The following is a 19,498-nucleotide window of genomic DNA, read 5'->3' on the forward strand; positions in this document are numbered from 1 at the left end:
AAAAAAAAAAAAAAAAAAAAAAAAAAAAAAAGAATTTATTTTCACTATTGAAAAAAAGAACTAGAAATAATGTCACGTATTCTGTTTATGTTCTAAGTTTTTGTTTTAATTATTCAATTTCAGTTTTGCCTAAAGGAAGAAAATAAAACAAAAACAATTAGGATTTACATAAGATCAGTGATTTTGAACCCAAACTGCTGATTTTTAATGTATTCCTTTTCCCAAATGTATAAATGTGCTTTTTACCTCCAGTGTTTTATCAGTTCCACAGTCATAATTTATACAAAACACACAGATGGTCTTAGAAATAGTAAAAGTTTCAGATGTTACAACTTCCTAGCATATGGAACACCATCATGGATCATCATTTTGGCAGCATGTAAATGATTTAAAAGTTATTTATATATTAACATCTTGGCATCATTTCATAGTCATAGGTTTTTACAACTTTAAACTGTTTGATTCCTTATTGTAGGTGGTTCTTACATTAACTAGAAGCTACTGATGGCGTGGGGGAACTGGTGCTCTTTAATTAGAGGACAGCATCCCCTTAGACAGCAAAAGTAAATGAAGATTCTAAAATAAATTAAACATTTTGGCATAAACAATAAAATGTCATCTAGTTCACTATATGATACATCAGGGAGTTCCAAGAATTTTTAAAAATCAAATTTATTATAGTGATTTTAAACTGTGAATGTCACAAAAAAATTAACACATACACAAGCATACCCACAAAATACAACCTTTAAAATTAACTGAGATCTTTCAAAATGCAACACGACAACCACCATTATTTTTTATCTAGAGTATGGAACACGACATTAAAAAGAGTCATCTATGCTCTGTGTCTAGTTTTGATCTTTCCAGTCGGTCTTGAAACGTTCAATGAGGTTTTAACCCCAAGGACTCCCCTGAAATGGCTCTTGTCAAGGTCATTCATGATTGCTCACCGAGTTGTTAAATCCAGTGGTGAATTCTTAATCCCCATTATTACTCCATCTACCAGCTGTAACTGGTAGTCACCAACACCTCCTTCAAACCGTCTTTACTCGGCGGCCCTTCTAATTTTCCTCCTTTCCCAGTGACTGCTCCCTCTCAGTTCCCACTGCTCTTTCTGCCTCTTCTCTGTGAGAACTAAGCATTGGACTGCTTTTCCTTTCTATCTGCAACCATTCCCTTGGTGATTGCAGTCTCCTGTTTTTAAATAACATGTATGCACTGATGACTCCCATATTCATTAGGAAAGGCTATGCTGTATGTGCTAAAAAATCCTCAGTGACTTAATCAACAAAAGATTTATTTCTCATTCATTTTCCATGTCCATCTTGAGAAGACAGAGGTGTGGGGTAGAACGTTCTACACATAACTCAGGGCTCAGGCTCTCAGGGTGTCTTCCATGTTGCAGTTGCACTACCTAATAAAACAAGTAGCTTGCTTGGCTGCAGAGTGGTAAAGAGAGTACTGGAGTATTTAAATCACTAGTATTTAATTTCTTTAACGTTCACTCACAACCCATGAAGCTGAAAAAGTCCAACAGGTCTGCCGGACAGCAAAAAAGCTGGGAAGTAGAGAGTTTCATCTGCCCAGAAGGATACGAGAACTGTATAGTAATGAGTACTTGTATGTCTACCACAATTTAATTTTTTCTCCAACCTCAACCTCAATTCTGAATTCCTGACTCATGTATCCAACTGCCTATTTGACAATTATAGTGGGATATCCAAGAAGCATTTCAAAATTACCATGTCGAAAACTGAGCTCCTGATAACTTCCCACCCCAAATTTTCTCCTACAATCTATGGCATCTCCGTTAATGGCATCTACACCATTTCAGTTGTGCAGGCCAGTTAATTAGGAGGTCCTTGACTTTTCTCTTTCGCTCACAAACACATCCAGTCTGTTAGCAAATTCTGTTGGCTATTGCTTTGTAATGTATCCAGAATCTAGCCACTCCTCACTACCTCCCCATCCTAACAGCCTGGTTCAAACCACCATTTGTCTCTCACCCGGATTACCCTGAGAGCAATCGATGGGTCTCCCTGTCTCTACCATTGCCACGTTTCAGTGTGTTCTCAGGAGAGCAGAGGCTTCCCAGCTTGCTTAGAAGAAAAGCCAAACTATCTACAACACCTGTAAGAGCCTACACAGTTGGACAATTATTAAATTCACAGCCTTTTTAAAAGGCTGTCTCCCTGAGAGTATCTCCTGTAAATCTTTACTCATTCTGTTCAACCAACACTGACTTTTTACTCGTCAGTGAATGCGTCAGGTATACCCCACCTCAGGGTTTTCGTATTTACTATTTTGTCTGCCTAGAATACCCTTTTTCCAGACACTTGTATAGTTCATTCCATCAATTTTTTGAGGTTTTTTATGTGAGGCATTCTCTCTAATCCGCCTCTTTAAAATTTCAATCCCACCTGAACCCTAATGAATTCATCTACCGCTTCACAATTTTTAATAGGACTCACTATAGTTTAACTTACTGTATGTTATACCTATTTATTTTGGTTTTTGTCTGTATACCCTATCTCCATTTTTATAGGATTCATTATAGTATAACTTACTGTATGTTATACTTATTTATTTTGGTTTTTGTCTGTATACACTTTCTCTATTTTTGTAGGATTTATTATAGTTTAACTTACTGTGTATTATACTTATTTATTTGGTTTTCTCTGTATACACACTCATAAAATGTAAGCTTCAGTAGAACACTCACTGAGTTTTGATCAAGTTGCATTTCCAGGGCTAAGAATTTTGTCAGCCAGGTGTGGTGGCTCATGCCTGTAATCCCAGCACTTTGGGAGGTCAAGGCGGGCATATCATGAGGTCAAGAGGTTGAGACCATCCTGGCCAACATGGTGAAACCTCATCTCTATTAAAAATACAAAAATTAGCTGGGTGTGGTGGTGCACGCCTGTAATCCCAGCTACTCAAGAGGTTAAGGCAGGATAATCACTTGAACCCAGGAGGCAGAGCGTGCAGTGAGGTGAGACTGTGCCACTGCACTCCAGCCTGGTGACAGAGCAAGACTCCGTCTCAAAAAAAAATAAATAAAATAAATAAAAAAAGAATTTTGTCATTAACTTGTATTAAACATGAATAGGTTATCAGGAAAGGCATGGGGGGAAGTCAGGGATAATAATGGTTTTAATGTGTTTGAATCAGTAAGGAAGGGAAAGGGGAATTACAGATAATGGTCATTAAATGATCTAGAATATATTTTTAAGGGCAAAGTATTCTTATCTTCATTGTACATGAATCCAAAAGGAATCTGTTATCGCTAACAAGAGAAGAATTTGTTTCTCCACTCTATTTCTTGCATGGTGTTTCTTGACTTCATTTCCAAAAACCAATGTTTCCACATATAGTTTCTTTTATCGTGTGACTCTGCAGCACCTCTGATAAGCAGAACCAGGTCATCCTCACACCAGTCCCAAGAATTATAGAAATCCTTTGGGAGACTCATTCTCATTCAGATTTACATGAAAAAAATGCTTAATTTTCTTTCAAGGTACCTAAAACTTTGTCTCACACAACTTTCTCTACTTTTCTCACTATTAATTTTTTCCAAGCTAATCTACTAACCAGTTGCTCAGAAATAGTGCAACTACTAACTAGGTTTGTGTGGTCTGCATTATAACTTTGCTCTTGTACATCCTCAGCAGTGACCTTTTCCTCACACATACATTCTTCTAGGGAACTTTAAATCTTGACCAGCGAATTCACAATGGACAGGTATCAGTGCATGCTGAACATAGAGAACTGTAAAGGGAAATATTGAGCAACCACAAAATCAATGAGAGCTTGGTGACTGAGGGGCTTTAGTCAACACCTTCCAAGACAAAACAAGCAAGGAAGTCATAAAGAATCACTGCTATCAAGAAGAAAATGCATCTTGACGTCATACAAATCACATATAATTTCTTACATCAGAGCAGGCATTTGAAATCCAATAATCTCATCATATGACTTCATTTTATATTGAGATAAATTCTTCATTAACCACCTTTCAAAATAAGATTTTATTTTTCAGAAACAATATTGAACTCTATAGAACAGAAAAACACTTACAAAAATGAGAAAAAAACATAAAAACATCTTGAAGTGGTTTAAAAGGCCTTCTGGAAACATACTAAAAACAGATCTTCTTTAATAAATAATTTTTACGATAACACATGGAAATTTTATAAGCCCTGAGTTATGATAATAATTAAGTCATACATAAAAGTGTTAACTCTGAGACATTAAAACAGGAAGTATAGTTTTTCTTTTATGATCTCTAAACACCATGAATTTTCCTCACTTATTTTCATGTCAACACAGAAAGAATTGAAATATGTTTTTTTAAAAGAAAAACTGAATATGGGAGCTGATACAAGCCTTTATTTAAAATAATCTACTTCATTTTTCTCTCTTTTCTTTGGTAAAGACACACACAGTTAGACCTACAAATGCCCTCTGCTGTTGAATTCAATACTCACAGTTATTCTTTCATCTTTATCATCGAGTGGAGAGCCATCTTTCTTCCACGAAATGGTGGGCTCAGGATGGCCTCGTGGAGGCTGGCATTCCATTACTGCGGGCTCTCCTACTGCAACCATGACATCCGAAGGGTTTTGTCTGAAGTCATCCCGAAGTACTGTAGGAACAAGATTAAATCATTATACTCAAAAGTGATATATACAGTCCTAATCTCTGAACTTCTGCAGGAGATATTTATTATAATTATAATAAACTCCCACTAATAGCTCTTGCAATACAGCTTTAAGAATCTGTATCTACTTACAGATATCTGCAATTTAATAAAGATATTTGACCTTAAACATACATAGGAGGGATAATCTGATGTTCTCCGCTGTTTAGTGTGCTCACAGTTAGCATTCGGCTCATCTTTAACTTGCATTTCTTTTCTGCCTGCTGCCTACATTTTTCTCAGCCATGTGCTAACGAATACAACTGAATCCTCCTTTTATCTATGTGACACCACAGGATAATGCTTTCTATAATTAAATGAATTACATATACATGCAAAGCTAAATATTAAAAGAAAAAAATTAAGGTACTTCCAAGCATGAATTTAGTTGAGTGATATTTTATACATATATAAAATTAATGTATAAGGTTATATAATCATTGTAATTTAAATATGTTCATTATAAAAACTTTAGACATATCTACAAAGCCAAGACATTGAAACTCATTATGTTTTTCCATGATTACTGAGAATGTTAGAAGGCACCAATATGGATAACAGCAGTGCTACCAACAGCATTACTTTTATATTCTATATTTTTGTTGTTTTTTGTGTGTATATTATCTCATTTAATCCTTAACCTATTCACAATGAGAAATACTATTAATTCTACTGGTACTACTAACATTAGTCCCATATTGTGGAGGAAGAAATAATGCACTATTATAAATTCACTACTGTAAATTGTACAATTCACTATCATAATCTCAACTGGCTACTAATATAATATTAACATACTGTAAAACAAGCAGTATTTTGTAACTGTTAGAATTAATGTGGAAAGGAAACCAAATACATATTCCAAAAATAGTTCATACAGTACAATTGTCCCAGTGTCTTGATAACATCAAGAAATCATGAATTATTTGGCAAGTTAGTCTTAAATACAACTCTAAATAGTATGTTCAAGACATGCAATCTTGAACATACTATTTAAGACTTTTGCTTCCCTTCTCACAAAAGAGGGATGAAGATACATATACTTCAGTACAAAGTCCAATAAATAGTTATAGTTCCTCCACCCTGCTTTCCTTGATCTGATGTGTAATAGAATGTCAACCATTTTGGTAACCTAATTTAACATGGCACTGAAAATGTGTATTAGTATGTTAAGTGCATAGATTTGGATTGATAAATGTTATTTATCGTTTAAAACCTATTGAATTGGGCTGGGTGTGGTGACTTACACCTCTAATCCCAGAACTTTGGGAGGCCGAGGCAAGAGGATTACCTAAGGTCGGGAGTTTGAGACCAGCCTGACCAACATGGAAAAACCCAGTGTCTACTAAAAATATAAAATTAGCCGGGTGTGGTGGTGCACACCTGTAATCCCAGCTACTCAGGAGGCTGAGGCAGGAGAATCGATAGAACCCAGGAGATGGTGGTTGCGGTGAGCTGAGATCGTGCCATTGCACTACAGCCTGAGCAACAAGAGCGAAATGGTCTCAAATAAATAAATAAATCCTATTGAATTTTTAAATGAATATTTGAATTTAATATTTATTACTATAATTTTGTACTGGAATGGATGTCTTTCCATTCCACTGGCATTTAAAAGTGCTTTCATGGATGAAGTACTACCATGTAAAAAACTTAAGATCTAACCGTTCTTTCAAAAAATCACTCTTAAACTTTGGTTTCAAAACCTCAGACAAGTTTAGGGGCTTACAAAAACCTATGTTTTTCTCTTGCTTTTTAAAATTTGTCCTTCCTCAATTCCAACCAAGTAGATGCATACATTTGAGTAAATTATCAAATCCATGAAAAAAAATCCCCATTTTTAAAATCTGAATATTAAGACAACTTGGGCATAGCATGACTATGTTAATATTTGGAAACTACTGCTTCAAAGAGAAGACTTTTTTTTTTTTTTCTTATTTTTGGAAAGAACAGTAAAAGGAAAACCAAACTAAATCTGATTGCACCAAACTCTTTAAATTCTAGCTTCAATACTATTCACTATTAATAAAATATATAGACACAAAGGTAAACATTGTTAAATTGAAAACTCCAGCTACTGTTACCACATAATAAAAGAACAGAGTATAAAGACTTTCACTATTTATAAGCTTATATTATTAGTAGGTGTTAAGAATGTAACACAAATAAAATGTAAGGCCTGTAGAAAAAGCAAATGGATTGACCTTGACAGGCAGTATGTGCCTTTGCTGGATCACATTATTAATCAATGATAACACCTCTGAAAAGGTTAACACCTTTGAAACACCCAAAAGTAAAATACTTTTCAAATAAAAGTAAACAATATGCACAATTTTTCTATGTAGCAAACTTAAAACCAGTTTGGTAATGCTATATCTTATTTACATACCGAATCATTTCTCAAATAAACCAATGAATGATAAAATGTCTTGAAGAAATATCAAAGGTCTAAGTCAGATAAATCAAGTTATTTTAACATTTATTATGTTATTTGGCCTTTCACAATATATAATGAAAAACTAACAAAATGTAATCCATTAAAAATTGTTGCTTAGTAATGCTCATGTAATTATTTTTGCAGCTGTAAAGCATAAAACTTTAGTATTGCCTATGACTATGGGCAATTCCGCATAAAGTTATGAATTTAACATTTTTCTTCTCTCTTCTAAAACTAAGTTTTCTTTCTTATACTTATCCCAAAGATTTCCTTTTGGTGAAAAATAATATGGTATCACATTATAAAACGATATGAAACTTTTAGTTAAATTGTCCAGTTTTCAAAATTCATGTGTATATTTAAGTCATCACAATAAAAATCAAATTCAAATGAATCACAGCATTTTGGCAGAAAAACGAAAAGCATCCATATACATCCCAGATACAGATCTTTTGACAAGCTTCTCCTTTTCTCCTTTAACATTTCTATTAACCAAAGTATATACATTTTTAATGTTTCTTGATTTGAAACATATGAAAATTTTAATTTGGAATTGTCAAAAAGGTCTAATATTAATTTGAAAAGAGCAAGCAGCATACATAGTGTATCCAAGTAGATATAACCTAAAAAGGTATTAAACCAGAGTTCCCCCTAATATTATACAAATATAATATTTATTTCATATTTGTGTAGTCTTATTTTATGTATACAGTTTTGTACATATAATTTAACTGAACGGCATTACATTTTTTTTCATTCTATTAAATTAGAGAAAATATACGCTTCATTGAATATTTGAATCCTAGAAGGTTTTTTTCTTTAAAAAAAAAAATGGTTCACTCAGCAGGTCAGGAGATGGAGACCATCCTGGCTAACACGGCGAAACCCCGTCTCTACTAAAAATACAAAAAACTAGCCGGGCGTGGTGGCGGCGCCTGTGGTCCCAGCTCCTCGGGAGGCTGAGGCAGGAGAATGGCGGGAACCCGGGGGGCGGAGCTTGCAGGGAGCCAAGATGGCGCCGCTCACTCCAGCCTGGGCCACAGAGCCAGACTCTGTCTCAACAACAACAAAAAAGTTCACTAATTGTACAAAACATAACAAAGCATAAAATCACCTACTTTTTGAAAACTTTACATCAATTTTAACACAATTCTCAAACTAAGTAAACATCTTTTCAGAAAGGAATTCTAAAATTCAGTGGTGTCTTTGCAACTTATCTGGGTAATATTAAGACAGGAAGCAAAGAATAAAAAAAATTAAACAGAAAGTGTTCCAAGTAATATGGAGACTTTAATACCTGCAAAACAGTCTTTGAGTGCATTGTAGGAAATTTTAGAACTGAAACATAACATTACAGAATGGGCAGAGGTCTTTGACAACATATAATCAATCCCATAAACAGAGGGAACTAAGTCCCAGGAAGCTTTGCTTGTGTTATTTATGAGAAGGGGACCAGAAGAAAACCCAGGCATTCTGATTCCCAGTGAAGTGTTTTTTTGTTTCTTTGTTAACCATGTCACTACTGTGCTGTAAAAATGCAATTGTTTCTATCTAATCCATTGTATTTCCAATAAATTCACTTTATTATTGCAAAAGGCTTGACGTATGGTAATTGTGCATCACTGCACTACAGTCTCACCACTATTCAGTCTTGGTAGGCTCAAGTTCTCAAGTTAAGTGTGAACAACTAATTGTGAATATTTGTGAACTACATACAATCCCTTTATCTTCATGAATCATAGAGTCTCAGTGCGGTTAGGGGCCTGTCAGATGTGTGATCTGCACTTTTTTGTTTTAGAAATTAATAAATTAAGGCTCCTCAGGGAGAGAGGAGCAAGCCACATAAATAATAATAATAATAATGTCAGCAACATAATAATGATGCTAGCAATGGCTGATGCTAATCGAACATTTACTGTGTAAGGAATCTCAGTAAGTAACAACTCATTTAATACTCATAACAAGTCTATGATAAAAGGAATGTATTGGTTTTGATTTGCAGATGAGGAATTTGTAGGACGTGGTACCCAAGCTAGAATACAGATCTCCAGTACATAAAGAACACTTCTCTACCACGTTACCTGCCTATCTGGTCTTACCACAGTGTTCATAATTCTAAATACACAAGTATCATGATATAATTAACATTTCAGACTCATTCTATTGTAACATAAGTGAGAAATTTCCCTCCTGATAATCACATGGCTATCTTTGAATATATTCTGCATTCCTGTGTTTTTTCAGATTTGTTTTCTTGGAAGAGGACACCACATTTTCAGAAAAATATTGAGAATTTGATTTCATTATTCATAATACATATGATGTGCTCGTTTTTATCAATGTTTCCCCCATTTCAACCACAAAATGATTGAAAAAGTTGTATATTAATAAGCATTTTAATTAAATATGGGCAATTTAATTACAAGTGGGTATCTTGGGAAAAATAGGGGAAGATATTCTGCAGTCCTGGGATTTATTTTTTTCTACTTGCAGCAAATAGTAACCTCTTGTCAACTAGGAAAAAAAATAAAATGAAACCCTTAAAAAATAAGGTATATTGGAGAAGAAAATAAAGTAGAGGTAAATAAAGACAACTCTACGAATGCTCAGTAACAACCTGTTTCTGTTGCCATGTAACATTTTAATTGTTCTCAAAATTACTACTCACATACCTAGTCTTTAATTTTGAGTACAGATATTACTTACTTTTACGATACTCCTACTTCCCTGTCTGAACACCAACTTCATGCTGATGTAAATAAGTGTAATTTAATATCAAAATAACTATCATTCTTTCATTTAACACATCTGCACTGAGCACATACTCTGTGTCTGGCAGGTATGCTATAACTCTTGTATATTCCTTGCAGTGAAGTATATGTAAAATGTTGATGTCTGTCAAAAAACATTAATATTCACCTTTTTGGGAAACAGTAATACCATAGGGTCTTATTGCAGGTTATTTTGAATTAAGAGATATATTTTGAAGGCTGGATCAGAAAGCATACCATAAAGTTTTCTATAACTATTTGCATTCCTACTTTCTAGCTGACAGTATTGCCCAGAAGAACAAAGTGCTGTTCTTTGTACAAATGTGTGAAAAATTCCTTAATATTTCTGAAATAATTCCAACCTTTAAAAAAGACTCCAACAAAAGGATGAATGTACAGAAAGATAACCCATTGAGGAGGAAAATTAAAAGAATAACAAGTAAAATAATATTCCATCAAGTATTATCCATCTTACAACATCATCTTCTAAAGCTAAGGAAATGGTTTCTAAAAAAGATGCATGTGAACATTAATTCTATATAAAGTGTTTCCATTTAATTTTTAAAATTTGACACTGAATATATCTAGGAATATTCTACAATAATTATGTCATCTTCTACTTGTATTTTTCTTTTTTAAAATTTATTATTATTATTATACTTTAAGTTCTAGGGTACATGTGCATAAGGTGCAGCTTTGTTACATATGTATACTTGTGCCATGTTGGTGTGCTGCACCCATCAACTCATCAGCACCCATCAACTCGTCATTTACATCAGGTATAACTCCCAATGCCATCCCTCCCCCGTCCCCCCTTCCCATGATAGGCCCTGGTGTGTGATGTTCCCCTTCCCGAGTCCAAGTGATCTCATTGTTCAGTTCCCACCTATGAGTGAGAACTACTTGTATTTTTCTTGTATCATGCAACTTTGCTTTTAAACCTTAAATTATGCTTTGCTTAAGACCCTGGAAGAAAATATGCTGGTAGAAGCACTTTTGAAGATTTGACAAAACTCTTACGTTATAACCGAGGAAAGGAGTACTTTTATTCAAAGATTATACATTCTGAAAACCTGACATAGCGGATGGATGACAAATATCACTCAACATTATATGATAACAACAACCTAACGTGAATGAATACAAGGCATTGCAAATAGAATGAGAAGAATTATCAGAATAAAAACAATTACTAGCAAATTGTTTATTTATATAGTGTATGATGGAGAAGCAAGCTAACTTAAATACGGTTGTATGTTTCTGTATTCTGCTGGGCTGTAGAAATGGGGCCATGTTGTCCCTGGTCTTTTAATTGTTAGAATTACATCCAGATTGGGTTCCAGCTTAAACTACATTCACATTTCGCATAAATATGAACACCATAAAGACACTTCCTGTACCACTGTGCAAAACACTCCCTAGTGCTTATTCCAACAGCACTAAGTCTTCAGGACAAAGAGAAGGTAAGTTTGGCATAGTAGGTTTCAGTTAAAATTTGCCATGTGTTCCAGAGAAAAGTGTACATCAGTAAGGATCAACATTTTTTTTTTTTTTAATTTGACTTTAAGTTCCAGGATACAAATGGAGAATGTGTCGGTTTGTTACATAGGTATACATGTGCCATGGCGCTTGGCTGCACCTATCGACCTGACATCTAGGTTTTAAGCCCCACATGCATTAGCTATGTATCCTAATGCTCTCCTTCCCCTTTCCCTTCTCCACCCCCTGACTGCCCCAATGTGTGTTGTTCCCCTCCTTGTGTCCACGTGTTCTCATTAGAATCAACATTTAAATAGTTAATATTCAGCAGACTTGAAAGTCTGGTAGATCATTTTGAAATGTATCACCAAAGTAAGTCAAATGGCTAAAATCATATGTTCTAACTTAAAAGTCAGTAACGTACTATATGTTTGCATTTTATACACTTTAAAATAACCTATAAATTAGATTTATTTTAAAAGTTCACTATTTACAGGACATCATTTTATACAGTAATAAATGTTTATTTATGAATCAGAAAACAGAAGTCTAGAATGTCAGAATCAACACAGATTCTTTCACCATTCTATGATTTTAACAGGTACATTCACAATGACTCAGTTATTTCCACAAAAAAACAGAGAGTTTTATACTCTATCTTGATAGGGTTATTATGAAAGCTAATTATTTAATGTTTATACAGGACTTGCCATTTATATGGTGCATTACATCTACAAAGAAGTATTGCTATTAGTCACTATGTAAGGAATTGCCAAATTTCTCAGCTGCCAGTACAAATGGAAAGGAGGACAAAGAATGCCATTGATGAGGGTTTTAAAGTGCCAGAGCAAAAGTCACACCCAGGAGTAGCCTGGCAGGGTTAAAAAAACACAGACAAAATGAGGATATCTGAGCTACGGGACTCTGATTAGGGCAAGACAGGCATGCATTCTTTCTTTTGTAAAATCCAACTTTTCATGTAGCGCCTTGCAGCAAGAGTTCTCAATCAAAGAAATATGCTTCTGTATTTATTGCCTGGCTCTTTGTATCTGAAGGTCAGTTCCATGAGAACAGGGAATTTGTGATTATCTCCTAGTATTTCCAGTGCCCAGGACAACATCCAAGACATAGGAGGTATCCAGTAAATGTTTACTACACTTTCCAATATGCTAAGTAGTAGATTTTAAATAGTGGCTTGCATTGGCAGGAGTTCTATCATGGTAGTGCTTGAGGTATAGGGAGGTAGACACACAAATTCAAATAAACACATACATACATATACAACTATAATTGTGATACATGTCATGAAGGAAAGGGATAGGATGCTATGTGGGAGAATAATAAGAAACATAATTTAGATTGGAGGTGAGGGAATAGTAAGGAAGTAACAGTTAAGGTGAAGCTTGAGTAATGAGTACAACTTATCCTAGGGAAGTGCATTGCAAGCAGAGGAAATACTTCAGGTGAGGACAAATCCTGGCACACTGTAAACGTCTTGGATGCCGTGTAGTGGGACTGGTGGAGAGCAAAACAAGACAAGCTTGGTAGGGACGACAGGGACCAGATTTGTTAGGCACAGCAGCCATGACCAAGAGTAAGCTTTTATTTTAATTCCAAGGAGAAGCCACTGGAGTCTTAAGCAAAATAGTGTTATAATGAAACTCGCTTAAATGTTCATTCTAGTCGCTCTGTGAATGAAATGGAGAGGGAAGTAAGAATGGACGTGGAGGCCAGGTGTGGTGGCTTATGCCCGTAATCCTAGCATTTTGGGAGGCAGATGTTGGAGGATGGCCTGAGCCCAGGAGTTGGAGAGCCACCTGGGAAACACAGTGAGACACTGTCTCTACACAAAACAAAATGTACAAAATTAGCCAGGCATGGTGGTGCTCGCCAGTGGTTCCGGCTAGTGGGGAGACTGAGGTAGGAGGGTCGCTTGAGCCTGGGAAATTGAGGCTACTTTGAGACATGATTGCACTACTGCACTCCAGCCTGAGCAATAGAGCCAGACCCTGTTTGGGAAAAATAAACAAACAAACAAGGAAGTATAGAGACCAATTAGAAGGCTATGGAAGTAATTACAGGTAAAAGGTGATGGCTTTATACTATTATTATGATATCAGATTTGACACACTAATGACAGATTGGAGGTACATTTTGTTGGTAAAAATCAGAATGATTTAGTGAGGGGCTGAAGTTGACAGAGAAAGACATCAATAATAACGCCCAGGCTTCTGATCTGAGTAACTGATCATGCCATTTTCAAGGTACAGGAGAATAGGTAGACAGCACATAAGTAAATCCTTCTATGAGGAGGAACAAGAAAACATAAGATATCCTTATTTTTTAAAAAATTTAAAACATGATTTGAGAGTATAGAGTCTGATATGAAAATTGTTTCACTGGTTAAAAAATATTATGGCTTTAAATTCACCCCCTTGATATTTAACACAAGATGGATTTTGAGGTATTTTGATCTATATGCTACCATATTTAATATCTTATTTGCTAACTGATAATATTCCTTGATCAATGAATTCATACTTTAATTTTGGTAATGACAAATTTTAATCTAGTTTGATCCATATCATGTATTTTTTAACTGAAAAACTCAAATACATCTGACACATTCTAAGTTTATAAATGTTATATTCAACATGTGTGGATTATATATGTATATGTATGCATAATACAGATATGTGACATATATGACCACTAGTCATTGATATACTGTGATGGTAATGCTAAGCACCAAATTATGGTACAAAAACGAAACAAAATAAAACAAAACAAAAACACTCAGTTATTTTGATTGGAGAATGAAAATAACTCAAAACATGGGGTATTTCCAAGGACTGCCATAAATTAAGCTCAATAACATATTAAATCAATAATAATAAAATCAATAACATACTGAAGGATATGATATATCAATATTTAAGGACACAAGAACTAATAGCATCTTAAAAATTATTATACAATTAGAATACACAAAAAGTTAATTGCATTTCACTTTCACATTAGGTACAGCATATGTAAAATTCCCTGGAATTATACTGAATCCCCAAAATCTTATGGATTTTATTTGTGACTCACTTAATCATTCATTCAATAAAAGTGCAACACACTATATTTGGTGATGGTAGCTAATAAGATAAACAAGACAAAGTCTGCTTTCAGGGCACTTATTTCAGAATGTGTTTTTCTCTCTCCTTTGTGTGTGTGTGTGTGTGTGTGTTTGTGTGTGTGTATTTCATAGCATGCTTCGTTTAATTGAAATTTTAGATAAAAGTCTAATATGCAAAACAAATAAAGGAGATACTATTTTACTTTTCCACCTGGGGCTATCCTGCAGAAGAGTTCAGGTCTAGTGGTCCTGAAGAAAAGGCTCAAAAGTCACTAGTAAACAAGAACAACAACATAATGTGAATAACAGCTCATATACAATCATAACTTTTTAATTTAATTTTATTTTTTTTAGGCAGTTTCACTCTTGTCACCCAGGCTGAAGTGCAGCAGCACAATCCACAGTCTCAATTCACTGCAACCTCTGCCTCCTGGGTTCTACTGATTCTCCTGCCTCAGCGTCCCAAGTAGCTGGGATTACAGGCAAGCACCATCACACCCAGCTAATTTTTGTACTTTTAGTAGAGACAGGGTTTTGCAATGGTGGCCAGGCCAGTCTCGAACTCCTGACCTCAGGTGATCCACCCGCCTCGGCCTCCCAAAAGTGGTGCGATTAAAGGCGTGAGCCACTGCGCCTGGCTGAGAATCATAACTTTAAATAACCTTAGTACAATCTTCCCTACTTCCACTCCCACTCGCAATTGCAAATGAGGACACATAGGTGATGAAAGGACTCAAGGTTGCACGATGAGTGACTGAACACACAGGATTACATCCTGAAACAGATGTTTTCATCTTTTATTTTCATAAAGACACACATATTTTTAAAGTGCCTGAAAAAGACTAGAGTGTTTTCTAATTTAAATATTTCCTGGGAAACAAAGGCATGCGCGTGCACACACACACACTCACAAACTCACACTTCTTTACCCTCTCAAGCCCACAATACCAGCAGCTAAATAGGAAAAGGATTCAAAGGAGTTTTCAAGTTTTATGGAGCGGGGGTGGTAATGGTAAGAGTCTCAAGGGGGAAGAATCCTCACAGTTTAAAATGATCTCATTAAAACCTCCGTAGTAATTGGGAAGAACCAGAGAAAATAGCTATTGAATTAAAAACAAACAAACAAACTCTTGTCACCAATGTATCTTTGTGAAACATAATTAAGGTTGCCAACTATAACATCCCCTCCCCACACAACCCAAAGGAATATTTCAGTGATAGGAAAACCCACGTCTAAATAGCATACGCAGAAACACATGAACTAAACAAAGGGATCTTTAATTGGTGACGGTCTGTCCTAAATCACTTTTATTATTGCTGAACATAATAACGTTCAGACCCGTTAATTCCTTGTATCTTCCCCTATCAGAGCCTGTCTTTGGCTTCAAAATAATAATGCCAAATACCTAACAGGGCTCTCAATCTCCAAGGAAAATAACAAGCATGCAATTGTGTAGCTGTGTGAGCTGCCTTTTCCTAACAAACTACAGAGCCCTTGGGAGAGTTTGCTGAGCCATCAGCTCTGGCAGACAAAGTTTAAGACCTTCTCTGGCTGATGGATAGAATCACGCTAACAACTCTGACTTAAGGTACTTGAGATTAAAGTAGTAGAAAGTGAATCATTTCATTATTCTTATTAATGATGCTACCTTTTCCAATAATTGCTTTATGTAATTATATAATTCATTCCTCACTGGGTGCAGTGGCTCACGCCTGTAATCTCTGCATTTGGGAGGCCGAGGCAGGAGGATTGCCTAAGCCCAGCAGTTTGAGACCAGTCTAGGCAATACGGTGGGACTCCTGTCTCTACAAAAAATATGTAAAAAAATAGCTGGGTGTGCTGGCACAGGCCTGTAGTCCCGCTACTTGGAAGGCTGAGGTGGGAGGATTGATTGAGCCCAGAGATCAAGAAGGCTGCAGTGAGCCATGGTCATGCCACTTCACTCCAGCCTGGGTGACAGAGTGAGACCCTATCTCAAATATATATATATACACACACACACACACACACACACACACACATATTCCTCCTCAGGACGTATTGGAAGCCAAAGAAAAAATATTGAACGTGGAAAAACAATTCAATAAAAATAAATACTACTGTATCAAAGTGAAGATCTTTAATTATTAATCATTATTAAATGTTATTTGTGTGTGTGTTGATTGTATCTATTTTTAATATCAGTTCATGGAAATAGAGTGTTTACAACGGAGGAAAATTTTGTGCTACAGAAGTCACATCTTCGACAACTCCTGACCTGAACCTCACTCTCAGTATCAGGTGAGTTTACTATATACAAAACACCTGCAATCAGCAAGATGGCTAACCCATGTCCTGGAGAGTTCTACATTGCTTGTGAGGCAATGGAAAGAAACTCTGGCTCTTCTCCTGCTACCCCAAATTACGCAGAGGCAGAGGCTGACGTGTATCCACCACCAGGAACCCACCTGCGTGGCCTAGGAAGGCATTGCTGCGGGAGCTGTGATGGACACTAACACTGCTTTGCACGGGGTGCTGAAGAGCGCCTTCATCCATGAGGGCCTGGCATGTGGGATTCGTGGTGCTGCCAAAGTCTGAAACAAGGGCCAAGCCCATCTTTGTGCTCTTGCATGTAAATGTGATGAGACTATACATATGTCAAGTTGGTGAAGGTTCTTGTGATGAACACCAGATCAACCTATTAAGGTTGATGACAACACCATACTAGGGAAATGGTTAGGTATCTGTGAATCTGACAGGGGAAAACATGTAAAGTGGTTGGTTGCAGCTGTGTGATAGTTAAGGTCTATGATAAAGAATTTCAGGCCATGCATGTCATCAAAGACTACTTCACATCCAAAAAAATGAACAAATAGAACACTTTTTAAAAAAAAAGAGCGAGAGAAATAAACTACGGTTAAAGTTGCCACCTCCAAAGGATCTAGTTCACAGCGTATCATAAAAATTGAATTAAAAATAAAATCATTTTGTGCCATTTTTAAGTGCTTCCAATAAGCTATAAAGACCACCATGATTTGAGGTCCACTCTTGTCCATTTAAATGTATATATAAATAGCTGTTTTCTTCAGTTGTAAATTTTATATTACTCATTTTTCTCTCAGAACTTCTATTTCAATTCCCACCCAATTTTATCCTCATGCAATAGGCTTTTGTCTGAAAGATTTGTTGTTTATTGATTATTGTAACACAGTTCATTCCTTTGAAATAAGGAACTGTGGAACATTTTCTATTTTTGCTGCCCCGGAGGTCTTCACACCTCTGAAAATGCACCATAGAAAGATCGAGACATCTAAACAGCATGCCTTTTACTTTTAATGTAAAAAATATGCAAAAATGAAAGGTGACATATCAAAGGGGAATTCCATAACAGGACATTTTCGGTCACCTCAGTTTTAGGAATGATATCTATGGAGAGTGAGAATCTGGACAACCTAAAACTACCATGTTGATATGGTTTGACTCTATTCCCACGTGTTGTGGGAGGGACCCAGTGGGAGATAACTGAATTATGGGGGTGGTTTCCCCCATACTGTTCTCATGGTAGTGAATAAGTCTCATGAGATCTGATGGTCTTGTAAGGAGAAACCCCTTTCGCTTGGCTCTAGTCTTCTCTTTCCTGCCGCTATGTGATACGTGACTTTCACCTTCCGCCATGATTGTGAGGCCTCCCCAGCCATGTGGAACTGTGAATCCATTAAACCTATTTATTTTGCAAATAATCCATTCTCAGATATGTCTTTGTCAGCAGCATAAAAACAGACTAATACACATGCCTATATACCTCTGAAATCTAAAGACACCCTGGTAAAAACGCACTACACTGAAAAAGTCCCACTCTCACTAATTTAGTCATCAGCCTTCGAAAATTTCACAGCTCAGCTCTGTTAAAATGGGAGCCACAACATACAGGCCCATAGCCTGCATAGGACATCATAAATAAACATGAATTAACCTATTAGAACAAAATTTTGGATACATTTCATAAATTTGAGGTGACATGTTTATGTGTTACATGCTTTTGTTGTTGTTGTTTTGAGTCAGGGTCTTGCTCTGTCACCCACGCTGTAGTGCAGTGGTGTGATCATGGCTCACTACGACATCAAACTCCTGGGCTCAAGCCATCCTCCAACCTCAGCCTCCCAAATAGCTGGGACTGGAGGTGTGTGCTACTGTGCCCAGCCAAATTTTTAATTTTTTGTAGAGAGGGGGATCTCGCTTTGTTGCGTAGGTTGGTCTTGAACTCCTAGCCTCAAGCAATCCTCCTGCCTCAGCCTCCCATATGTATTATTTTCTTTTTTCTTCACGCAACATAGATCTTTGATGTGTTATTTTTGAAATTATAACATTTAAAGAAAAACAATCCAAATCAAATTTAATTATTATTGAGTTATTAAATTATCTAAGGCCCAATAGATTAAAGTATTATCTTATATAATCAGTAGTCAAACAGGAATCAAAAAAGCAGAAGCTCAGTCTCCTAGGTGGAAAAGGGCCAGATTCTTTCTCTGGAGATGTTAAGACCTAAGCTTATAATGAGGAATAAATGGTTCTTAGGACTAGTTAGCTGACCAGCTTTTGAAAATGCCTTGCAACTTGTTTAAAAAACTATAAAACCATTAGCAACTTCAAGAAACTTAGAAAAAAATACAAAGACGTTTCAGTTTCTCTGCAATGCTGGCAAGTTTTGGATTACTTTTCTCCTTTAACAGGCCCCACTTGGAACAGCAACACTTTTTATAAAAATTTAAAAAAATAAACAAATGTATAAGGTTTTACTTCTCCACAAAAAACAGTTGCAACTTCTGGCTTTTTGACTATTTTTAACCATCTTTTTATGTTCTATGTTCTGAAAGTTGAACCAAGTACTTCTACTAAACTTAGTTATGAGTCATTAATACAATCTCTGATTATCATAAAACTTTTGTCTATATTCAAATATGGTGATAAATTTGTTTTCTAAATAAACATTTGCTAGCCTCTTTTG

The 19,498-nt window shown here is 35.8% G+C and overlaps 1 protein-coding gene across 2 annotated transcripts in view; it reads right to left on the reverse strand.

The window, feature by feature from the left end:
* ROBO1 (roundabout guidance receptor 1) overlaps nt 1-19,498 on the reverse strand; it is a 1,168,413-nt gene that overhangs the window by 138,847 nt on the left and 1,010,068 nt on the right. For both annotated transcript variants that reach the window (XM_025375994.1, XM_025375995.1), the window contains one exon: nt 4,491-4,648. In XM_025375994.1, coding sequence (XP_025231779.1) covers nt 4,491-4,648 — 158 coding nt within the window. The remainder of the gene's footprint in view (nt 1-4,490; nt 4,649-19,498) is intronic.

The sequence above is a fragment of the Theropithecus gelada genome, chromosome 2 (assembly GCF_003255815.1).
Source record: "Theropithecus gelada isolate Dixy chromosome 2, Tgel_1.0, whole genome shotgun sequence".
NCBI classification, from domain to species: domain Eukaryota; kingdom Metazoa; phylum Chordata; class Mammalia; order Primates; family Cercopithecidae; genus Theropithecus; species Theropithecus gelada.